Genomic DNA, 23,790 nt, shown 5'->3' with positions numbered 1-23,790 from the left:
CGAATATAAAAAACACAAGAACAGTATATTTCAGAACATCTTTTATTACGGGGACAGCAAATAGACCACGGACTTGCTAACCCAGAAGTCACGAGTTCGAGTCCGGACCCGGCCGACCCACCTTATGTCTAAAGTAGGTGGCGAGATGCATTGAAGGAATCAGGGGGTTTCTTTCTCTAATGGCAGCACTTGAAACAATTAAAGGAGGAGGGCCGACACTAGTAAAGGTAGGTATATATATATATATATATATATATATATATATATATATATATATATATATATATATATATATATATATATATATATATATATACTTGGTGGTTCTCCCTCGAAGAGATGAAAGAAAGAATCTCTGGAGGGAATCCTTGCAGAAACCATCGTTTTTAGTAAGTGAAATGTTCGCTTCTTAACGAACATCCTGTTTAGCAGAAATCGCCGTAATTAAATGACAATATTTTAGGGTCTTTTCTGAAGTAAAATGTTCTGAAACATTAAGCTAGCACTAACATAACACATCTTTATCAAGACATTCAAATATGTATGTAAAAATACAAGAATAATTCAATTAAAATTATGAAATCTGTCTACGTAAGCCCATTGCCTTTATATTATTTTCAAATGTAGTCAGAAAAAAAGGATAAAAAACATATTTGTTATTCAAAGGTTAATGATTTTTAAAAAATTACAAGACTCCCGTGTATTTAAAGCAAGTTAGATGATAATTAACTTTTCCCACCAAAAAGTAACGATTTTAAAAACGGGCCTATTTGAACCTTGCCAGTAGCTGTAACCATGAAGGCTCCCTGTTTGAGATCGAAGCTTGGCGAGACGCTCCAGGAAATGCCAGACATCGGACTGCCTGCAAGGCTGAACACAGCACCAGGCATGCCGGTCATTGTGTCGGCACACGTGTTGACCAGAGCAGTGGTCACTGATGGCAACGACGGCAGCTGTGTCTGGCGTCTCTCTGTACAGGTACATTTGTTAGTGGTAGGTTAAAGTTTAGATTTTATAACAATTGTTTTATGTCGGGGGCTGAATGGGGTGGGGCTGCTATTTGAAAATAATGAGTCGTGTAATTCACAAATAACTCTCTCTCTATTAATATATATATATATATATATATATATATATATATATATATATATATATATATATATATATATATATATATATATATATATATATATGTAACGAGCGAACAGTTAACTGCCGACGACGCCAATTGTAACGAGCTAACAGTTACCCTGCTCGCAACGCCACATGTTACGAGACTATTTGCCTGTAGTGCCAAATGTAACGAGTTTAACCACTCATGCTACACAACATCGACTACAGTAGAAAGACTCGAAGATGCAGGTTCGCTATTGATCCTTTTATTACATGAATCAAGAAATGCTTCAATATAACACAATGAATCAACAGGAATGCTTCACAATAATAGTCTGAATCAACTGACCCCTAACAGTCCTCACTAGGCTTCATATAACTGAATCCACATGTCTATTGTCCTTCTTAACACAATATAACCAACTTGATATGTCACACAGACTGACTGATCTAAAGCGAGCGATGAAGAGAGCGAGCGATCGAAAAGGGAAGAGCTCCGCCGTCCCCTCCTATTTATCCCTTGTATTCGTACTCGTCCTTGTACTTGTATTCATCGATATTTGTAATCGATGTCTCCGACTACTAGTTGCGCAGTTCTAACGTACAGCCCGATTAAAACATCTGCATCCTATCAATCAAAGTTGACAGGCCGTCTGAATCCCCTCGTACCGTTTCCCAAAATAGCACGCGTTGGCTTTGAGATTGTTATCAGTCCGATCCAATAAGCCACCTGCTATCGGTTGCATCAGACTGTAATACTGCGTCGCGGCTTATCGTTCGTTATCAGTTGTAACAGATTTGTAACTAGTAGCTAGGCCTACCCTAGTTACATCCACCCCTGCCTTTTTTTGTGTGTTTTCAACCACAAACAACGCCTGGCAGGTGCACTCCTCCAAAGTCAATCGCACAATCGTAAAAAAAACTTTATTGTTCCACTCACTATCCACGACGTCCCATTCGTATACGATTGACCGTTATACCTATTTCACATATCAACTGTGTCTACATCATCTTCCTGAGACACAAAACAGTTCTAGAATTCACATCCACCCTTTCCATTTGGTGCCTTCACCAGTTCACTTTTATAGCTTTTTGAACAGTCTGTTCTCATACCAGCGCGACCATGAAAGAATTGATGGTTGCTGACAAAAAATTTCGTCTTCCTTCTGGTCCTCAAACGTCTCCGCGGACCACTTATCTGATGGTCTACTGTCTCTCTGCTTCTGGAAGGAACGGGATCCTCTTTGTTGCCGTTATCCTCCACTTGTGTATCGCCGTTGTTCTGTTGATGGTGATATGGTTCCGGGATGGGTATGTGAATTTCCGTTGTAACTTCCGGTTCCCTAATTGTCTTAGGTTTCTCTGTGTGTAACTGCTCTTCTTGCCTATTCCAATATTTCTTCAATTGAGCAATGTTCGCCCACCGATCCGGTTTGGCGTGATCGATGGGTCTTATCTTAAAAGGGGCCACCTGCTACTTTAGGCATCTCCACGACTTGCCATATCTCCTGTCCCCAGAGATCGTGGATTTTGTTTCTGCCTAACGGGTGGCTACGCAGTAATACCCTGTCGTTCAGTTTGAGTGGCGGGTCCTTTGTCTGTACCGGCGGTTCCCTTCGCCGAGATTCATGTTCTAGTCTTTCCTGTACTACCCTGTACATTTCTCTAATTCTTCTCATATGTTCATTCACATATTCCAGTGCGGTGTATGAGCCAGTCATACTCTCCCTTTTTCCTAGGAACAAATCAAGAGGGAGTCGAGCCTCCCGTCCGAACAGCAACATGTGCGGCGAAAAGCCGGTTGTGGCATGGGGGGTGCAGTTGTATAGATATACCAACTCTGGGAGAAAATCCGGCCAACGTTTTTTCTGTTCAGGTTCTAGAGTACGCAGCAAATCATGCATGCTGCGGTTGAACCGCTCACACTGTCCGTTTTCTTTCGGATTAAATGTGGTTGTTCTAGATTTGTTGATCCCGTAGTGGCTGCACAGTTGGTTGATTACTTCTGACTCGAAGGCCCTTCCTTGGTCAGAGTGTAATTGTCTTGGTATGCCATATTTGATGAACCAATGTTCTTATAATACCTTTGCCACTGTTTTGGCAGTCTGATCTCGTGTGGGCACCGCCACAGTCCATTTGGTGAATACATCAGTCATTACCAACACATGTTCCGTCCCATCCGATGATTGCTCCAACGACGTAAAGTCCATAGCCACAATCTCTAGTGGTTTTGTCGCTAGTAGGTGTCCTGCTGGCTGTCTCATTTTGACAACTGGCATTTTCGCATGCTGACACCTCACACAAGCCTCACAATGGTGTTTGACCTCCATTTCCATATTGGGCCAGTAACACCTCCGTCGTAATATTTTGTGCGTCCTGTCCTGACCCTGGTGTCCTGCCCTGTCATGTGCCAACCTTAGCACTTCTTCTCGTAATTGTCCAGGCACCACCACCTGGTGTATTGTCCCATCAATTTGGTCATGAATTCTCCGCATGAGAACACCATCCTCTATACTGAGACGGTCCCACTGACTCAGTATTTTCTTTGTTTCTCGACCAAATTGTTCTCTTTCCCTTCTTCCTGGGAATTTTTGTTCCTGGACGTATTTCAATAGCGGTTGTAAGCCACTATCCGTTCTCTGGGCATCTCTTATCTTTTGGTGATTAAGGCCGTTAAAATCACTACTGTCCATAAGTCCGGGCTCTGTGGATATGTGCTCCACCCCGGTCTGCCCGTTTTGCATCACTTGTACCCCATGAGGGATATCTGTTGACGCTCTGACCTCACATATTCCTGTCAGTGTTTCTTCCTCATCGCCCGGTCTCTCGTAAGGATTCCTTGATAAAGCGTCCGCATTGCCATTGGACCGCCCCGGGCGATATTTTATCTCCAGGTCAAAGAGTGCCAATTCTGCTGCCCATCGCTGTTCGATGGATCCCAACTTTGCTGTCTTTAGGTGACTCAAGGGGTTATTGTCAGTGTATACCACACATTTAGCACCTAATAGATAGTCCCTGAATTTCTCAGTCACAGCCCATTTTAATGTCAAAAGTTCTAGTTTCATGGCGCTGTAATTTGTCATGTTCCTCTCTGATCCCTTCAGAGCTCGACTGGCATACGCAATAACCCTGAAACCTTGCTTTTGTTGTTGTGATAGCACAGCTCCCAGACCTTTAGAGCTGGCGTCAATTTCTAGCCGAAATGGTTTGTCAAAGTCTGCGTATCCTAATATCGGCGCCTCTGTCAAAGCCTTTTTCAGTAGCTTAAACGAGTTCAGGCATTTCTCAGTCCATAATTCACCTATCAGTTGTGTTTTGCCTTTCTTTTTCTCCTTACTGTGTTTCTTTGTCATTTTGTTTACCAAGTCATGCAATGGTGCGGCAATTTTTGCAAAACCAGGCACAAATTTTCTATAATAGGAAGCAAAACCCAAGAATGACCTGACCTCTACCGTAGTTGTTGGTTGTTTCCATTCTTTAACAGCTGCAATTTTATCTGGGTCAGTGGCGATGCCATCCGACGAAATCACGTAACCCAAAAAATGTACCGATTTCAAACCGAAGCAGCATTTGTCTGGGTTCAGCTTTACTCCTATCTCCCTAAGACGGAGAAACACTTGTTCTAATCTTTTTAGATGGTCCTCCCAAGTTTTTGAGTAAACTAGAATATCATCCAAGTACACCAACATTATTTGAAATAGAAAGTCACTCATAGCACTCTGCATTACTCGCTGGAATGTAGCAGGTGCATTAGTTAGACCAAACGGCATACGGGTCCACTCGTACAGTCCCAGTGGAGAAATAAATGCAGTTTTATGTTGATCGTTGGGGTGCATGGCCACTTGGTGGTAGCCGCTAGCCAAATCCAAGGTAGAAAAAAATCTTGCTCCCCCCAACGCATCAAGACATTCATCAATACGAGGCAAGGGGAATGCATCCCTTCTTGTGATATTGTTCAATTTCCGGTAATCACAACACAGTCTTATCTCCCCTGACTTCTTTTTTACCACTACTATCGGTGCCGCATACGGGCTAGTGCTGGTTGTAATAATTCCCTTTTTTAGTAGATCGTTCAGGTGTGCCTTCACCGCAGAGTAGTGACTCGGTGGTAATCTTCGATAAGGTTGCGCCACCGGCTTGTCTTGTAGTAAGGGTATCTGGTGTTTTATTACTTCCGTGTAACCCAAATCACCCTCGTACGAGGCAAATATATCCCTGTACTTATTCAACAATTCATTTAGTTTTGGGTCCTCAGTTTCCGGGAATGTATATGATCGGCCATCCTCTTTCTTCACCTCGGCCGTCACATTGACCGACCTAATTGTTACTTCATTACTGCTGGTATTGCTCAGTTCAATGCACTGTGCCGACCTTAGTACCTCGACGTTCTGTGGTACTCCTACCAGAGTATTAGGCGGTATAAAAATTTCCTCATCCAAAACATTTGCCACTAATCCTTGAACTAGTCCATTTTCCGCTGATGTGTATGTCCGCAGTAACACGACGCCTGCCCTCAGTGCGGCGCCACATGGTTCTATCATCACATCACCATTCACACTTCTATCACCAATTTGTAATGTGATTGCCTTGACCGTGTTTGCCGGGACTGATATCCTTCCTCTGGTCTTGGCAAACCTGGCCAACTTGGATCCCCGACCTGGTGTGGTCGATCCGACAATATTTGTAAGAAATTCTGGCAACTGGCCAAGAATATTCATGCCCAACAGGCAAGGTATATTTGACACATTTGTCTCTAGGTTGTGTTTCGTAACGAACACCCCAACCTGCTTCAACCTATGTCCCGCCACCACGACATCCGCCAGAAAATAACCACAGTATGGAATGGTTAGTCCATTAGCTGCCGTCAGGCGCATGCATGTGTCAGACCTCAACCTATGGTCTTTTCCTTTCATCCATTTGGTGTAAAAATTTTCCGTGATTGTCGTCACCTGGGAGCCTGTATCCACAATTGCCTTCACCGCGATGTCCCCAATCGTAATCACCATTTCGGGACAGACTCCCATCATTTTGCTTCTTGGGCCATAACCTCGCCCCTCTGTAGCCTGGCCCTGCCTTACAGAGGACGACCGTTTCCCTGGCAGTACCGTGCCATATGTCCGGGTTGTGAACAGGACAAGCAAATTGGTCGACCGTCGGCCGTCCATTGGAGTGATGGCTTGGCAGGACGCGGCCGTCCAACCCGTCTCTGTTTTGTCCCGTTCTTTTCCTGATTCTCAGCTGTTGACCTGCTTTCTAACCTCTCCAAACGTTGGTCAACCTTATCTAGGTGGGCCAACAGTTGAGCCATCATGGTCTCCATCGTGTCGGCCCCTGTGGGTGGGGATTGTCTCTGTTCAGGCACAGAGACTTTGTCCACCGAACAGTTCGATTGGTCCTCATCCTCGGACCTGCGGATCGCTGAGTTCCTGACCTGAAGGAAGGTCAACTGCGGGTCTTTGTGGACCTCCTCTTTCAACTCTCTCTTTAAGATCGGGGTTGCTAGCCCCTCGATGAAATGGTCCCTCAGTAGGCGCACATCAATGTCAGGTGTTTTGCCCTTTACCGCATCAAAGGCCCTGTTCAACCGGTGTGAGTACTCCATCACACTCTCCGCCATTCTCTGCCTTAAGCCTACGAACCCTGACAGCAGTTGCGATCCCGACCGTCTCTCCCCAAAGGTCTCCATAATCAGATCCAGCACCTTATCTGGATCTGATTGGACGGTTTTATCGTGGCATTTGACCTCTGCCCTGACCGTCTCTCCTATACTGCCCATCAGCAGTCTTAATCTTTCCTCTGGTGACATGCCTCTCGAGGCCCAGGCCGCTTTGACCTCCTCACTGAACCTGTTGGTTAAAGTTGGATCACCGTCCCCGTAAAATTTGTTAATGTGGGACTCTCTGGGTAGGACCACTATATGGGTCTGCTTCTCGTCCAGAGTAGACATTTTATTCCGTAAGTAACAAAAAAAGAGTTCTTTCTTACCGTGTGTGTATGAAAAAATTTTCCTCGTTCCTCAATTTTCACAGTTCCTGAATGTCCGAATTCACACACACACTAAACACAGTTATGCACAAGGTTGACTATGGGTGCCTCAAACGGCAAGTCTAGTTGAATTCATCCTGTCCGACAACGCCAATTGTAACGAGCGAACAGTTAACTGCCGACGACGCCAATTGTAACGAGCTAACAGTTACCCTGCTCGCAACGCCACATGTTACGAGACTATTTGCCTGTAGTGCCAAATGTAACGAGTTTAACCACTCATGCTACACAACATCGACTACAGTAGAAAGACTCGAAGATGCAGGTTCGCTATTGATCCTTTTATTACATGAATCAAGAAATGCTTCAATATAACACAATGAATCAACAGGAATGCTTCACAATAATAGTCTGAATCAACTGACCCCTAACAGTCTTCACTAGGCTTCATATAACTGAATCCACATGTCTATTGTCCTTCTTAACACAATATAACCAACTTGATATGTCACACAGACTGACTGATCTAAAGCGAGCGATGAAGAGAGCGAGCGATCGAAAAGGGAAGAGCTCCGCCGTCCCCTCCTATTTATCCCTTGTATTCGTACTCGTCCTTGTACTTGTATTCATCGATATTTGTAATCGATGTCTCCGACTACTAGTTGCGCAGTTCTAACGTACAGCCCGATTAAAACATCTGCATCCTATCAATCAAAGTTGACAGGCCGTCTGAATCCCCTCGTACCGTTTCCCAAAATAGCACGCGTTGGCTTTGAGATTGTTATCAGTCCGATCCAATAAGCCACCTGCTATCGGTTGCATCAGACTGTAATACTGCGTCGCGGCTTATCGTTCGTTATCAGTTGTAACAGATTTGTAACTAGTAGCTAGGCCTACCCTAGTTACATATATATATATATATATATATATATATATATATATATATATATATATATATATATATATATATATATATGGTAAAGGATTGATTATCGAACTTGGTGTCTAGAGTTGTACAGATAGTCTCGTAAATAAACCAAGTCTAATGGATAAACTACTAAAATCAAGCCACGAGACCAGAGGCGTAGCGACCCTTCCCGTCGCCCGATGACAAACTTTCGATTTGCACCACCACACCCCCCCCCCCCTTACCCCACCCCATTAAACTTTCGATTTGCACCCCCCCCTCGAACTTTTGATTTACACCCCCCAACCCCACTCAAACTTTCAATTTGTTTTTCCAACCCATTTTGGCGCCCCCCCCCCCCCCAAGGTCGGCGCCCGGGGACATATGTCCCCCCCCCCTGCTACGCCCCTGCACGAGACACGATTTAATTTTCCAAAATAGGAGCGTGGGAGTAGTTACCTGACGTTTGAACTCTCTGACCCTCAAGGCCATTAAAGGCACCGACACCATTGATTGACACGCTGGTGAGTTTTGATTGGTCGGGATCAATAAAGTTCACGCCCTCTAGGAAGGCCACGGCTGTTTGCAGGAAACACTATTGGGAGTTTGTAAACAAATACTTCAATAGAACCAAACATTGCTCATCTTTAAAAAATATTATATAAGAAATTTAAGATTGATATAATCTAGTTCTATATATTTTAGATTAAACTCATTAGCTTCATTAGGGGTCGGCGTGGTCTATTCGGTAAAGCTCATGGCTGCTAAAATGAAAAAGTCTCGAGTTAGGGCAGATGACGCTAAATAGCTGGGGACATCAACTCCAAAATCAAACAACTGCTGCCTTGTAGTTTGTTCTTGGTTGGACAAAGGCTATGGAAGCAAATCCAAAAAGAAAAACAGGCTGAGCTCGGAGTAAACGGCCTTTAAGGCGCATAACCAGTAGGCACGTATACTTGATTGTTTTGGAGGAATTGAGGTAATCCCTTTCACCACTACAATAAAGAACGAAGAAGAAGAAGATCAGTATCATAGTTCGTACCTGCACAGACTTAAGCTGCGTCTTGTCACTGAGGGGTAGAGCGACCTTGACATGTTTCAGTGACGTGTCGGGATTCATGACGAAGTACTCAACTACACCTTTACACATGGCCAGTGCTACCTTGTGCTGGGGGTACTTAAAACCGCCCGTGCCTAGTGCCGGGAATGCAATGCTCGTGTAGTTTTTACTGGACGCCAGTTCCAAGCACTCGTATACCACTGATTTTATTGCCTGCAATTAAAGGAAATGAGCACAGTTAAAGTTTAATGAATACAATTAAAGTAAATGAATACAATGTTAATGAACACAATTAAAGTAACTGAACATAATTAAAGTAAATGAACACAATTAAAGTAAGTGAACACAATTAAAGTTTAATTGATACAATTAAAGAAAATGAACACAATGTTAATGAATACAATTAAAATAACTGAACATAATTCAAGTAGATGAACACAATTAAAGTAAACGAACATAATTAAAGTAAATGAACACAATTAAAGTAAATGAACACAATCAAAGTAAATGAACACAATTAATGTAAATGAACATACTTAAAGTAAAAGAACACAAAGTAAATCAACACATAATTATTTTCAATATAAATCGTGTTATTACAAATGTCAAATTGAGGTTGATCAAATATATGAAACAATACAGTACGTAGTTTAAAACATAAACATGCTAACTTCCCCCAATGTGTGTCTTCATTGAGTGTACATGACATTGGCTGACATGTGTTACTAGAAGTTGGATGACATGTATAACATAAGACAGATAGTTCTGGTAGTGATGATCGAGATAGGCATACATCAAGGGAGATTCATGTGTAGGGTTTTAGTCACTTGGGTACGGCTACATAGGGGGAAAGATATAGAAAGAGAGCGAAAGAGAGATGAAGATGGGGAAGGGAGATATTGCTTAAAAGAACGATAGCGACAACTTTTAAGAAACAGAGGGAGATAGACATCTTGAGGAGAAGGGAGGTAGTGATGGAGAGATGGACTAAGAGCAAAGTTGAGAGGTAAAGAGAGGTATTGAGAAAACGAGGGATTTGAAAGAGTGAGTTAGAGGTGTAGTGGGGTCGTCAATAAATGACGCCACACTCGTAGGGGGGAGGGGGGTCTGTAATTTTGTGACGGTGTGTGATGAGGGGGAGGGGTTCAGATGGTGTAACGTCACTTTTTTGCATTACAAAAGAAGCAATGTTAGAAAACGAGTTTTAGTTTTATTAAAACTGTTTTCGAAAACTATTGCAATTTTGAGGGGAGGGGGGCGGTTGGTTGTAGGCTGAGGTGTGACGTCATTTTAGGGGGGTCTGGCTTTTTGTGACGACGTGTGACGGAGTGGAAGGGGGGGGGGTAAAAATCGTCCAAAAAGCGTGACGTCATTTATGGATGGCCCCAGTGGTTGAAGGATATCCGATGAGAATAAAATAGGAACTATATCTTCCGGGTTCTTCTAAATGTGAGCTAAATAAAACAATCTGTCATTTGAAAATGGGAAAAACCCGTTTATAATAGCCGCAGAGCCCAACATAAAAAAAAACAACAACACGTAAACGAAAACTCTGGCCTGAAATGTGTACTCGTTCAAGTGTTATCTCAGCTGATAAGCGACAGACATGTTATGTCTTAGCTTGTAAAACAGTTAACTGTTAGTTGTTTGTCGTGTCTTCCACATGCCGACCTTATTTTTAGAAACAACTTCTACTTGTATGTTTGGGACGGAGTGTCCTAGTGGTAGAGACCTAGATCGCTAACCCGAAAGTCTCGAGTTCGAATCCTGAATCAAGTTAATAGATCGTTCTTGAGTCCACCCAGCTCTGATGGGGATCTAACTCACGTTAGGGAAAGGCGGCTGGGCATCGTGATGACCACACTACCCCTTCAGAAACAGTTGAACTATTCACTTGCCCCATAGACCGTCAGGTTTGGAAGGGGAACTTTACTAACTGTATATTTAACATATATTCTTAATTGAGACGCACTAAACGAGATCAATCTTAAATCCCGACTTAATGAAAACCCGTTAATGATAGGGAACGACGTGGTCGAATGATAGAGCTTACGATCGCTAACCCGAAAGTCACGTGTTCGCATCCCGGGCGCGTGTACGTAGGACGCCCCACCCAGATCAGAAACATACCTGACTAACGTTAGGGAATCCAAGGCGGCTGGACATACCCTCTGGTGAGGCGAGATCATTGCAACAGATACACTCTACTTCATCTGTCCAATGATTCATGGGCACAAACGTCTATAACCAAGTATTTACTTTAAAAAATTTTTCCGTCACTGAGCATGAAGTGGTTTGAGTGTCGGCTAATAATCGAATCATTAATCCGATGATGCGTGGTCTTGCAATATTATCCTAACAACCTGGGTCATAGGGGGAGTAAATTTTAAAAAATCCCACCTCATCGTTCCCTTCTCTCCACGCCAACAGACACACGAACAGGATGCTGCGCACACGAGTTTTAAGCTGACCTGGAGCTGTGCTGACCACTTGACCAAACCACAGCTCACCTTTCATCTGAGGATGGAAATCAAATCTATCAGAACATGTTTTAATATGTGCTGTTTGCAGTTTTTGTTAACTCGAGCAAAGACGTATCTAACCGAGGTGTATTGGACGTTTTTGTTTTAAATAACTGTACGATTTACAACCACCCTAAAACTGCATCCGTTTGACATTCTATGTTTGTTTTATTATCATTAAAAACACGTGTTCAAGAAATACAACACAATTAAAAAAGTGAATCATCAAGATGGATATTACCTGACCACAGGGGCCATAAAGGTCTCAATAAGAGAGTGACTTTAGGAAATACCTGATCACACCTGGGTAATATAGAAGTACTCACCTGGACAACATAGTACTCACCCAGTGACTTTAAGAAAGATCTGACCTCACCTGGACAACATAGTACTCACACAGATAAAGACTTAAAGAAAGATCTGAACTCACACGATTCAGTTCCTCCTGCACGCTGCTCCCAGCTTTCTGCCGCACGCGACTTGAGAGGCAGCATGACGTCATTTGTTTACTCCGATGAATGGAGCTGACTATAGCATCCACCTTATGTGACATAAGACAAACAGTCATATGAAACCCTGTTGTGATGTGTCACGGTTTGTAGACCTTTAACTAAACATTAGCACATGCCATATTTCCCTTTCTAACTACCCAAGTGTATGTTTAAAATAAATCTTTATTTTAGACGCATTAAGCGAGAACAATCTTTCATGCCGATGATGAAAGCTCTTAGCCATATCTATACAGAGGACTACTTGGTCGAACGATAGAACTTAGAATGTTAACTTGAAAGTCACGAGTTCAGACCCACGAGTCCACCCAGTTCTGATGGGTACCTGACTAATGTTAGGGAAACTAAGGCGGGTGGGTATTGTGCTGACCCCTATCCCCTCGTATGACCCCCCCCCCCCCCCGAACGAAGAGATGCATGGAAGAAACACTGCACTTGTGCCTCCGGCACTCAAGGAAAAGATCTCTCTAAAAAAACAGCTGTTTGAATTATTATAATTGTTTACAAATAATTGCCGAACTGTTTATTCTCTAATAGAATCTACAAACCTTCAGGTCGGTGATATCTTCATTAACAAACTCCAATTTGTAGTTTTTCGTATGTAACCCAGTCATTTCCTACCTAAATCATTGAAAAAAGGTGATCGAAATAATATATACAGGCCTTTTTGAAAGACCGAAACTTAAGTCAAAATGAAGAAATTGACTATTTTACGAAAAAAAAACAACACATGAATTAACACCAACACAACAGACTAATAATACCCTTTATAATGAGTTAGTGCTCCTCACGTTATTTTAAAAGTTATTCTTGAATTTTAACTTTACCTTATTTGTAATAAGTCGATCACTTTCACCGTGGTTGTGCTAATATCGACACTGCTAACAACACAATCAAAACAAAACGTCGACACGTCAACTATTGCCACAGTCAAGATTGAACTGCTTCTGAAATAACGGCTAAGCCTTTTCCTAAACGGAAATTTCCGATTAAGTTTTGTTTTCAAATTAGAACACTGAAAGTGGAGATAACAGATAACACGCAATGCGCTGACGTAAGGTTACTAAGTATAGCTGTGACGTCTAAATATTCTAGACATTCAGGCCATATAAACGTTGATAAACACACACACACACACACACACACACACGCAGGTACACACACACACACACAAACAGAGGCCAGGTTTTCATTCAGGCAATTTAGGGGGGGGGGGGGGGTGGGGGGGGGTGGAGGGCGAAAGAATGACTTAAACTTTCTGGGTGGGTGGGGGACTAAGCGATTAAATGGTCTAATTTTATTCTTTCTGTTTTTATTTGACATGTTTCCAATGTTGCATTTGGTGGTGTAATTTAATTGAAGGTTTTAATTATGTAAATAATATATTTTGTGATTTTAGGAATGTTTGGGTCCCATGCGAAAAACTATAACATGGAGATTCTTTTTCTCCTTCGCTCTTAATTCTAGTGAAGGAAGGAATTCGCTTCAATACAATTAAGTATTACGTGTCATTGTTTATGGTAAGAGGACTAAGATGCTTCGTGGCCTGATCCACGGGTCTGGTGGCCTGACCCACGGGTCTGGTGGCCTGACCCACGGGTCTGGCGGGATGATCCACGGGTCTGGTGGCCTGACCCACGGGTCTGGTGTCCTGACCCACGGGTCTGGTGTCCTGACCCACGGGTCTGGCGGGATGACCCACGGGTCTGGCGGGATGACCCACGGGTCTGGCGGGATGACCCACGGGTCTGGTGTCCTGACCCACGGGTCTGGTGGCCTGACCCACGGGTCTGGCGGGATGACCCATTGGTCTGGCGGGATGACCCACGGGTCTGGCGGGATGACCCACGGGTCTGGTGTCCTGACCCACGGGTCTGGTGGCCTGACCCACGGGTCTGGCGGGATGACCCATTGGTCTGGCGGGATGACCCACGGGTCTGGCGGGATGACCCACGGGTCTGGCGGTCTGACCCACGGGTCTGGTGTCCTGACCCACGGGTCTGGCGGGATGACCCACGGGTCTGGTGTCCTGACCCACGGGTCTGGTGGCCTGACCCACGGGTCTGGCGGGATGACCCATTAGTCTGGCGGGATGGCCCACGGGTCTGGCGGGATGACCCACGGGTCTGGCGGGATGACCCACGGGTCTGGTGTCCTGACCCACGGGTCTGGTATCCTGACCCACGGGTCTGGCGGGATGACCCACGGGTCTGGCGGTCTGACCCACGGGTCTGGCGGGATGAACCACGGGTCTGGTGGTCTGACCCGCGGGTCTGGCGGGATGACCCACGGGTCTGGTGGTCTGACCCGCGGGTCTGGCGGGATGACCCATTGGTCTGGCGGGATGACCCACGAGTCTGGCGGGATGACCCACGGGTCTGGCGGGATGACCCACGGGTCTGGCGGGATGGCCCACGGGTCTGGCGGGATGACCCACGGGTCTGGTGTCCTGACCCACGGGTCTGGCGGGATGACCCACGGGTCTGGCGGGATGACCCATTGGTCTGGCGGGATGGCCCACGGGTCTGGCGGGATGGCCCACGGGTCTGGCGGGATGACCCACGGGTCTGGTGTCCTGACCCACGGGTCTGGCGGGATGACCCACGGGTCTGGCGGGATGACCCATTGGTCTGGCGGGATGGCCCACGGGTCTGGCGGGATGGCCCACGGGTCTGGCGGGATGACCCACGGGTCTGGTGGGATGACCCACGGGTCTGGTGGGATGATGGGTCTAGAGACTCACCAATAAAGTTTGGTTCTCTAGTGTGTATTGATTGAGACGCTGAAACTGCGTACGAGAGAGAAAGAGGAAGAGAGAGAGAAAGAAAGGGAGAGAAAAGGAGAGAGATAGGGAGGGAGAGAGGGAGGGAGAGAGGGAGGGAGAGAGGGAGGGAGAGAAAGAGATATGGCTTATAAAAAAGTGCGAAAGAAACGGAGAAGGTGAGAGAGAGAGAGATAGAGAGAGAGAGAGAGAGAGAGAGAGAGAGAGAGAGAGAAGGAATAAGAGAATAAAGTTCAAATCAACTTTTCTTCTACAACCTTCTATTTTGTGACGTACTAACTGCACGTAAGGGTTAAACACACATTTAAGTAACTAAATTATGAGTCAAGCCCAATAATGTATCGTATAATAGGGGACTGCATTAAGTTAAGATTAGTCCACATAACATTTTAGTTAGTAGATCCGACAGCAGTATGTTTATCCAACCTTTTATGCACGTTAAAATAAGTTCGTTGAACATGCTTACAATTTCAAAATAATTTTTAAATAGTGTATTTTGTTCTCTCCCCTTCTTGAGGATGATACTAGCCTTTGTGAAGTATACAGAAGCAATGGAAATCTAAATAGAGCAAGATGTAGTTTGAGAGAGAGAGGGAGTAAGGAGAGAAAGAGGAAAGAGTGAGAAGAGAGAAAGAGAGAGACGAAGAACAAAAATAGGCATTGCTTATTGCTTTCACCTAGTTGAAATAAGCCTTGTTTATTTATAGCACACGTTAGATGCAGAGAGCAGATGTTCATCTAGTTGGATCAATTGTTGGTTGGGCGTACAAAACTTGTGGGGTCTGCCAGTGATTTTTTTTAATCACTAGAACTCGAGTACCAGCAAAGGTAAGACGTTTTAAAAATGATCTTTACACTACTCGTGTTGATCGTTGTTTGTTTATGTCACAATTTGGCAGGGGCGTAGTCAGGTTTCCGGGTTTGGTAAAACGGCAGATTCACATAAAAAAAAAACAACTCTAATTTTACTTTTATCATTTGTGATTCGTCATGAAAACATGAGCTTAGTTTCTACAACTGGTATGCGTTCTTCAAATATTTTACTTTTATCTTATAATGACAAGATTTGTTGCTTTCAAACTTACTGCATTGCAACACTGGTAATAGGCTTGGAAAGGTGGTTTCAAAATCGTTGTTGCCAGAAAGCATATCTTTTCAACCAAAGTTGAATATTTTTTGTGAAATGCTTACAAAATGACTCACGGTTTTATTAAGGCTAGAAATATTTAACAAATAATTACTATTAATAAAATAGTAATTTAGCTAACATTTTTACTTTCTCGTATATACGAAGTATAGAGAAAGTATTGTAATCGTGCACAAAAATAACATGACATTTTGACAGTTTTCACCGTTTTACTCCTCAGTCCTTCATCACATCCGGAGTATAGAGGACTTATTTTAATCAGGCAAAAATTATAAATACAAATATATAAACTTTTGGCGTTTTATGCGTTATCGAGTCGTAAAAACTGGACTTTGCAATTCTGTCCGTATGTCTGTGTGTCTCTGTGTCTGTGTGTCTGTCTGTGTGTAAACACGATAACTTGAGTACCGTTACAGATAGGTTGATGACATTTCATATATAAGTATTTTATCAAAATCGTAGATCCTGATCAATTTTTGAGCGATTTCCGATAACCGGAAGTGGTACTTTTTCTACTTTGAATTTTTCAAAAGCCTATAAGATGCGTACTATTTTAGATAGAAGTATGAAATTTCACACGTAAGTAAAAGATCTAATTTTCTACCTTCTGTCAAATTTTGAGTAATATTCCGCACTTTTATACACATTTTATTAGGCGTTCACTTGGTGAGGGACGGAGTGGTCTAGCGGTAGAGAGCTGGACTGCTAACCCGTTAGTCTCGAGTTCGAATCCGAGTTCAAGTCAGTAGACCGTCCACCCAACTCTGATGGTTACCTAACTTCCTGTTAAGGAAAGTAAAGGCAGCTGGGCATAGTGCTGACCACACTATCTCTTCATATGCCGAGGTCACGGAAACCGTCAGGTTTGAAAGGGAAACTTTTCACTTGGTGTGCAATTCTTTTTTTTTACGAGATTCTATTCTATTATAAAAAGTTTAAGTAATTAAAAATGGATAACAAATATTATCTATGTCCTGAGTTACCATCCCTCGTAATTTTATATTAGAATATTCGAGAAAGTTTAATTTGGATTCGTAGAGTTCAGGGTGTTATCTATATATATAATTCTCTTCTGGGAGACGCTAGAAAACAAGCTGTAAACGCGCTCCCTACCACCCCCAACCCTACATGGTCTTAGTGAGCTGTGGTTCACTCTAAATGTTTACAAACAGAGCCAGGTTTAGTGACGACTATTAGGGGCAGATAATTTAGTTTGAAACGATTTTAAACGTAGGGGGGAGGGGGGGGGGGACGACGGAAGGGGGGGGGGGAAGGTTATGGTCCATAATGTGCTACTTATAGTGTTTTAAAGAAATATTTTCAGTGGCAGCGTTGGTACCGTCGAATTCACAAATTATGAATTACTGAAAAGTAGAAAAAAAAAACAACTAAATAGCGGCGTATGTTATGCCGCGGGCCGGCTCGTATTATTTAATACAAGCCGACCGGCGGTGTAGCATACGCCGCTATTTAGTTGTTTTATTACAAGCTTTTATTTAACTCACTTCCTCTGTCTGTCGTCAGTCTAGACGGAAACGCAGGAGTGAAAATTCGGACAGTTCTACTTGACAGATACGATTCACAGTTGGCACGTGGGTCAAGACATGAAGACAATGCAATCTGAAACTAAATTTGACTTAATTGGATGCCTAATTATTTTTTTATGAATTAATAAAAATTTGGACCGAATAAGTAGGCACGTCTAGGCAACCACACCACACGCGTCATCACCTTCAATAGCTTCAATGGCTGCGTTCAAAAACCATTGCGCGCCTACTGAACGTGATGTTCAGTAGGCGCGCAATGGTTTTTAGTCATGTAACTCTATTGTAAATAAAACATGTAAAGTACTGAAAAAAAAATTCATAAAAAACATTTTAATAACAAGCTTTTATGTGATGATGCACTAAAAAGTAGAAAATAAATTATAGACTACTATTTAAGTAACTATAAAGAAAAGCGTGGGTCTCTTCTCAAATATTAGTAAAGGTATCCAATAGGTACTAAAGTGACCCACGCTTTTCTTTATAGTTATTTAAATAGTAGTCTATAATTTATTTTCTACTTTTTAGTGCATCATCACATAAAAGCTTGTTATTAAAACGTTTTTTATGAATTTTTTTCAATACTTTTCATATTTCATAATTTGTGGATTTGACACTACCAATGCTGCGACTGAAAGTGTTTTCTTTAAAACACTATCAGTAGTTCGCGAAGGACGATTATTCATTTATTGTCACCCTCCCTCCAACTTTTCTAATTACGTGTTCGTTGTTCCAACTTTTCTAATTACGTGTTCGTTGTTCCAACTTTTCTAATTACGTGTTCGTTGTTCCAACTTTTCTAATTACGTGTTCGTTGTTCCAACTCTTCTAACTACGTGTTCGTTGTTCCAACTCTTCTAATGACTTGAACGTCGTTGTTCCAACTCACCTAATTACGTGAACGTTGTTACAACGCCTCTAATTACGTGAACGTTGTTACAACGCCTCTAATTACGTGAACGTTGTTACAACGCCTCTAATTACGTGAACGTTGTTCCAATTCTTCTAATTACGTGTTCGTTGTTCCAACGCCTCTAATTAATTATACAACCCGCATGCAGTCCGATTATCCCAAGGTTACTAATTATTCACTTCTCTGTATGTTTCATTTACATTTCGTTACAAGCTTCAACAGCTGTTATGCGGACAACGATACTACAACACGCAGCAGTAGTTAGCTTAGTCTTCATTATCATAATTAGCCTTTTTCTAGACAATTTAAATTAAGTCGTCCTCATAATTAGCCATTTTCTAGACAACTTAAATTAAGGCATCCTCGCTCTCATTGAAAGTCACAGGTAAAATGTGCCATGAAACATTTGCTGTATGAAAATTGCGACCTTGTGTAATACTTACTTGTAGGACGGAGTGGTCTAGCGGTAGAGAGATGGACTGCTTACCCGAAAGTATCGAATTCGAATCCGGGTTCAAGTCAGTAGACCGTCTCTGAGTCCACCTAACTTTGATGGGTACCTAACTCAAGTTAGGGAAAGTAAATTAGGCTGGGCATAGTGCTGACCACACTATCTCTTCATATGCCGAGTGAACTTTACTTCGCTTGCCTTATAGATCGTCAGGTTTGAAAGGGAATTTTAAAAAAAATTACTAGAACTTGCGTAATAAATATATAGAAACAATATTACATTTATATTTATAGTTATGTAAACTAAAATAATGTATAAAGCATGAACTTCGGAATAAAATTTACATACAAATGCTTAACTCACTAGCAGGATTTACTCTGCGCTGTTCTGGCGATTAAATACAATTTTCAATAAATGTCTTGTGCTTAATGTAAAAATGGTCAAATATATGACAGTATTAGTACAGAAACTATTTATTAAAGCGATTGTTGTCGATTTGGTATGCCATAAAACCAATGTGACGAAATCTCAGAATGAGCGAATTTTAGCGAAAGCTAGTTTATGTATAATATCTCCAAAAACTCACTTAGACTTAGCACCAACATATACTATATGTCAGTGGCGTAGCGAGGTCGGGTGTTACCCGGTGCGGCACTTAATGGTGTCATCCCCCCCCAGAGGCATAGCGACCCTTCCCGGGGACAAACTTTCAAGTTTTCGATTTGCACCCCCCCCCTTCAAACTTTCGATTTGCACCCCCCCATCAAGTTTTTCTCTATATATTTTGCTATTTTTTACCTTGGTGTCACCCCCCTAAATGGTGTCACCAGGTGCGGTCCGCACCCCCAGCCCCCCCCCTCGCTACGCCCCTGCTAAATGTTTTAAAAGTTTTTGGCCATCATTAACATCTCTCAACGCCTATTGGGTGCACGAGCCACCAGCAAGTGAGGGCCATGCTATGTCTAGCTATATTCTCTACCTGTTGGAATGTTTGGCTCTCTCCTTCAACTCTTTCTCCATTGATCGTCTCCATGCCATATTTCTTTTCGCCATCCTTGTTTTCTCTTGCCCTGTGGTGTCCTTCTTTGAGCAGCCCTAAACTCATTCTTTGCAAATGACCCACCATCTCCACCTTCTGTGTCTGATAATTGCTATTAACATTTGAATGAGTGTTGTTTTTAATTCCTTATTTAGATAGAGTTTGGCCATACGATTCTCAATGTTTGCCGCAAGCACTAGTTCTGAAAAGCTTCTAGTCGCATCTAACTCCCATTTACGGTTTTCCAACATTCCGAGCCATACTCGAGGACCCTAACAGTGGCGTCACTATGTCGGGTGTCACCCGGTGCTGCACTTCTTGGTGTCACCCCCACCCCAAGAAACAATATATATATATATATATATATATATATATATATATATATATATATATATATATATATATATATCGGCCTACATAAGCCTATAATTTAAATATATGCCAAATATGCGTACATGTATGTGAATAAGCTTTAATCCCTGCAGACTTAAGAGTAACGATGTTTATCTTTAGTCTGTTAATAATACAGTTAGATGTATATTTGTTTTCTCTATAGTTAGTGCGTTTACGTCATCGTGTCACCCCCCCCCCACCTTTTTTTTAACAAAGACTACTTAACTATAATTAAGTATTAATGCAACTGGCAAAAATGCATTTTTCTTCCGTACATTTTGCAATTTTTTGCCTTGGTGTCACCCCCCCTATAAGATGTTACCCGGTGCGGACCTCACCCCCGCCCCACCTTTGCTACGCCTCTGGACCCTGAATCATGCTAAGTTTGGTAGTTGAGCTAATCTCTCCTGATTTCCATATATTCGTTAGCATACCAAAAAATCGGTTAGCTTTTCCTATTACTTTTTTTTTTACCTCTTTGAAGTAATCACCAGTGGACTATAGGACTACTGTCCCTGGTGTGGATAAAGGATGGTGTTAGCTTAGTGCTAACAACCTTCTTATTTATAAAAATAATTATCATTAAAAAAGTTAAAAAAACCCCACGTTTTCTGATTGAACTAAAAAGTAGAAAATAAATACTATACATCACAATAATGCAAGCGATCACTCTACTATAAGCGATGAAAAACGTGTTTTGTATTTCAGGTAAAGCTTCCTGCTACTCTTCTGACTCCAGTGTTAAGACGTAAACACCTGCATGGTTGTATAGCAACATTGGTTGTTGATTGAGGCTATCACCCGTATCTAAATTTTATTAGGGGCGGCAAGACATCCTACTCCGACAGAATGAAAAAGTCGGATATTTTATACAAGGTTGATGAAATTATTGAAATCCCACCTTTGTATCTGTGTGTATTGTTAGGATTCCAGGTACAAAATTTCTCTACTAAATGTGGAATTCTTACTTTAGAACTATTAAGGAACGTATGTGACACATTTTTACAACACAGATAATGGTCTTCAAGGAACAGGGTTTTACCCCAACTAGTGTTTCTTCCAGACATTTTTCTCGGGGGGGGGGGGGGGGCACTTGAAATTTTCGGGAGAGGGGGGGGGGGGCGGCAGACTTTCTTTGGGGGGGGGAATGTTAAAAGTATATATTTTCTATATAAATTATATAAATTTCAATTCGTTCGGGGGGGGGGGGGGGGCGGTAGAATTTTTACCGCTTCCCCCCCCCCCCCCCCCCGAAGAGATGCCTGGAAGAAACTCCGACCCCAACTAATATTGACGGGCATATGCTGGAGGGTAAATTATGGAGCGGGAGGTATAACCTAGACTCGGATCCTCCGTATATTGTTATTTTTTTGATTGACACTTCATCGCCACCCCCTAAAGCTTATTTGGTTTACTTTTGGTTGTGATTTTAGAACAATTTCGATAATAGTGTAATATAGTTTTAAATTATCAGTTAGGTTGGAGAAAGTTAAAAACATCATCTATTGTCGTGTTGTGCCATTGTTTTACATCGTTTAGTAAGTCTAGTGGCCTAAACTATATGAAAATTGCGGTATTACGACTTGTTATTAAACAAGCAATAAAACAATGATCTATTCGGTACATTATACTTATGTTTTTAGCTCTTAAAATTTCGACAAGAGTATCGTCTTCCGCCCACTCGCTCCAACCGTATGCTACTTTACTGATCGGATAGTGATTCAAGAATCCGTAATATTTATTTCTCTTTGATACAATGATCTAGGCACGATGTAATGCAATCAAGTAAAAGTATCTGATCTCTCACGTTGAAGTTAGAGAATCGTAAGAATCTTACAAAGAACTAGTCGCGTCATTTTTTAACAAACCTGGCTAGTAAAATTGTACAATACGCTTTAATACAATGGGCCGTATTTCTAAGAAAGCGCCGGTAGGTGGCGCCACAGGGAGTTAGGTTACATTTTCTTAAAGCGATAACACGAAAGATGGAGAAAGTAAGATTCGGGAAAATGAATTTAGTTCAACTTAAAGAAGAGTGTCGAAGAAGAGGAGAAAAAATAAGTGGAAGAAAAAGAGATCTTGTAGAAAGTTAACGTTTTAATATTTGTTGATTGATTTTGCTTGCTAGATTTCATTTTAAAAAAGAAGTTGCTGTGCCTAGGGCCAGAGTACTAGATCTAGTGACTAGACTGGATCTAGATCTAGCTAGAGACAGGGAATCTAGGCCTCTAGGCCCTGCATTAATTTTAATCTATTTATTATTTAGTAAAGTAAATGCGTTTGTTTTTTCAATTTAATTTTATAAATATTTAATCAATAATACTTGCCATGTCTAAAACAATTACTCGTGTTTGATATTTTGAAAGACATCCCTTTATTTAGGGGATCCAAAATTTTATTTAACTTCCGGTCTTCAAGTCGCAGTTAAATGCGAGTCATCAAAATTGATTAGAAGTAATCGTATGTTATAATAAAGCTACCATTTTTAGACTTTCAAACAAAACCTACAGTTAAGTACTCAAAATGTAAAATATATTATTTTTACAAGGTTACATAGCGAATATAAAATATTTGTTGTAGTTATTACGTAATGAAATTTAGAGTGTTTTATTGTGTTTTTAACATGTCTTAGTTACACTTGGTAAATTTAGCAATTTTTTGAAAGTTATTTCCCTTGAATAAAAAAAAATAAATAAATTGATATTTTGATTTTCAAACGGGAGATAATTTGTTGCTTAACTTTACATTCATTTCCAATTCCTGACCTTAAGTTGACCGCTTACATATAAATACAACTTTAAGTTATTATTTGCTATTGTAAAAATTACACAGAGCTTAAGTTCTAAACAAAATATAATAGTTTTTTTTTAGCATTAACAGTAAAAAACATAAGTAGCCGTTGTAGATTGCATTACTTAATGTTAGTAGGACATACAGTCTTAGTCGTAAATTAAACATCATATATAACAAGTTTAGAGAATCTATAACATTTATAACCTTTTATTTTTCAAAACAAAAGATCGTAACATAATCACACAATATAGACATTTTACAATTATAACTAAAGACAGTCAAGCTTAAAACATAAGTTCCGTTTTGGAACTCACCTTGGGAGGACTGCAAGGGGGGGGGGGGGGGCTATGTCATAAAGTACAAAGTAGACTCGTGGACTTAGTAACAATTTCAATAAAATCTGATTACGCTTGCAAACTAAATTGAAGGAATTAGTACAAACTTTTGAGACGAAGGAGGCAAGTAAAATTTGATTTTGATGTCTACTTAAAACGTGTATGCAATTAATAATAAAAAAGTTTTCGTATAGGATATGTTTTAGTAATTAATTTGTGTGAAAGGGGGTGTTTTAATAAGTTTTGCCTAGGGCGCTAAACAGTGGCGTAGCCAGGAGCCAGTCATGGGGAGGGGTC

General features: G+C 41.7%; 3 protein-coding genes across 3 annotated transcripts; 2 read left to right on the top strand and 1 right to left on the bottom strand.

Annotated features, from left to right (window-relative positions):
- Positions 1-387: 387 nt before the first annotated feature.
- LOC131954797 (uncharacterized protein TM_0508-like) lies at positions 388-13,033 on the bottom strand. Its single transcript, XM_059318584.1, has 7 exons — positions 12,924-13,033; positions 12,645-12,717; positions 12,018-12,128; positions 11,466-11,582; positions 9,048-9,278; positions 8,465-8,600; positions 388-970 (listed from the first exon to the last, which is right to left on the bottom strand). The coding sequence occupies exons 2-7, from the start codon at positions 12,708-12,710 to the stop codon at positions 726-728; spliced, it is 906 nt and encodes a 301-aa protein (XP_059174567.1). The 5' UTR covers positions 12,711-12,717; positions 12,924-13,033; the 3' UTR covers positions 388-725.
- A 597-nt stretch (positions 13,034-13,630) lies between these two features.
- On the top strand, positions 13,631-14,179 carry LOC131954788 (uncharacterized). Its single transcript, XM_059318571.1, has one exon. It carries the CDS (start codon positions 13,631-13,633, stop codon positions 14,177-14,179), a length of 549 nt encoding a protein of 182 aa, XP_059174554.1.
- A 9-nt stretch (positions 14,180-14,188) lies between these two features.
- LOC131954796 (uncharacterized) lies at positions 14,189-14,845 on the top strand. Its single transcript, XM_059318583.1, has one exon. The coding sequence runs from the start codon at positions 14,189-14,191 to the stop codon at positions 14,843-14,845; it is 657 nt and encodes a 218-aa protein (XP_059174566.1).
- The last annotated feature ends 8,945 nt before the right edge of the window (positions 14,846-23,790 follow it).

Source organism: Physella acuta, unplaced genomic scaffold, assembly GCF_028476545.2.
Source record: "Physella acuta isolate Inbredline_101_S28 unplaced genomic scaffold, ASM2847654v3 ptg001029l, whole genome shotgun sequence".
Taxonomy (NCBI): Eukaryota; Metazoa; Mollusca; class Gastropoda; family Physidae; genus Physella; species Physella acuta.
The sequence above is the reverse complement of the archived record's forward strand: the minus strand, read 5'-3'. Positions and strand labels throughout refer to the sequence as shown.

Excerpts from the sequence above, each read along its gene's own strand:
- LOC131954797 (XM_059318584.1), bottom strand. The coding sequence starts at position 12,710 with ATGACTGGGTTACATACGAAAAACTACAAATTGGAGTTTGTTAATGAA. Across the intron at positions 8,601-9,047 it reads CGCAGCTTAAGTCTGTGCAG|TGTTTCCTGCAAACAGCCGT; the intron begins GTACGAACTATG and ends AACTCCCAATAG. Across the intron at positions 971-8,464 it reads TCAGAGAGTTCAAACGTCAG|AGAGACGCCAGACACAGCTG; the intron begins GTAACTACTCCC and ends GTACCTGTACAG.
- LOC131954788 (XM_059318571.1), top strand. The coding sequence starts at position 13,631 with ATGCTTCGTGGCCTGATCCACGGGTCTGGTGGCCTGACCCACGGGTCT.
- LOC131954796 (XM_059318583.1), top strand. The coding sequence starts at position 14,189 with ATGGCCCACGGGTCTGGCGGGATGACCCACGGGTCTGGCGGGATGACC.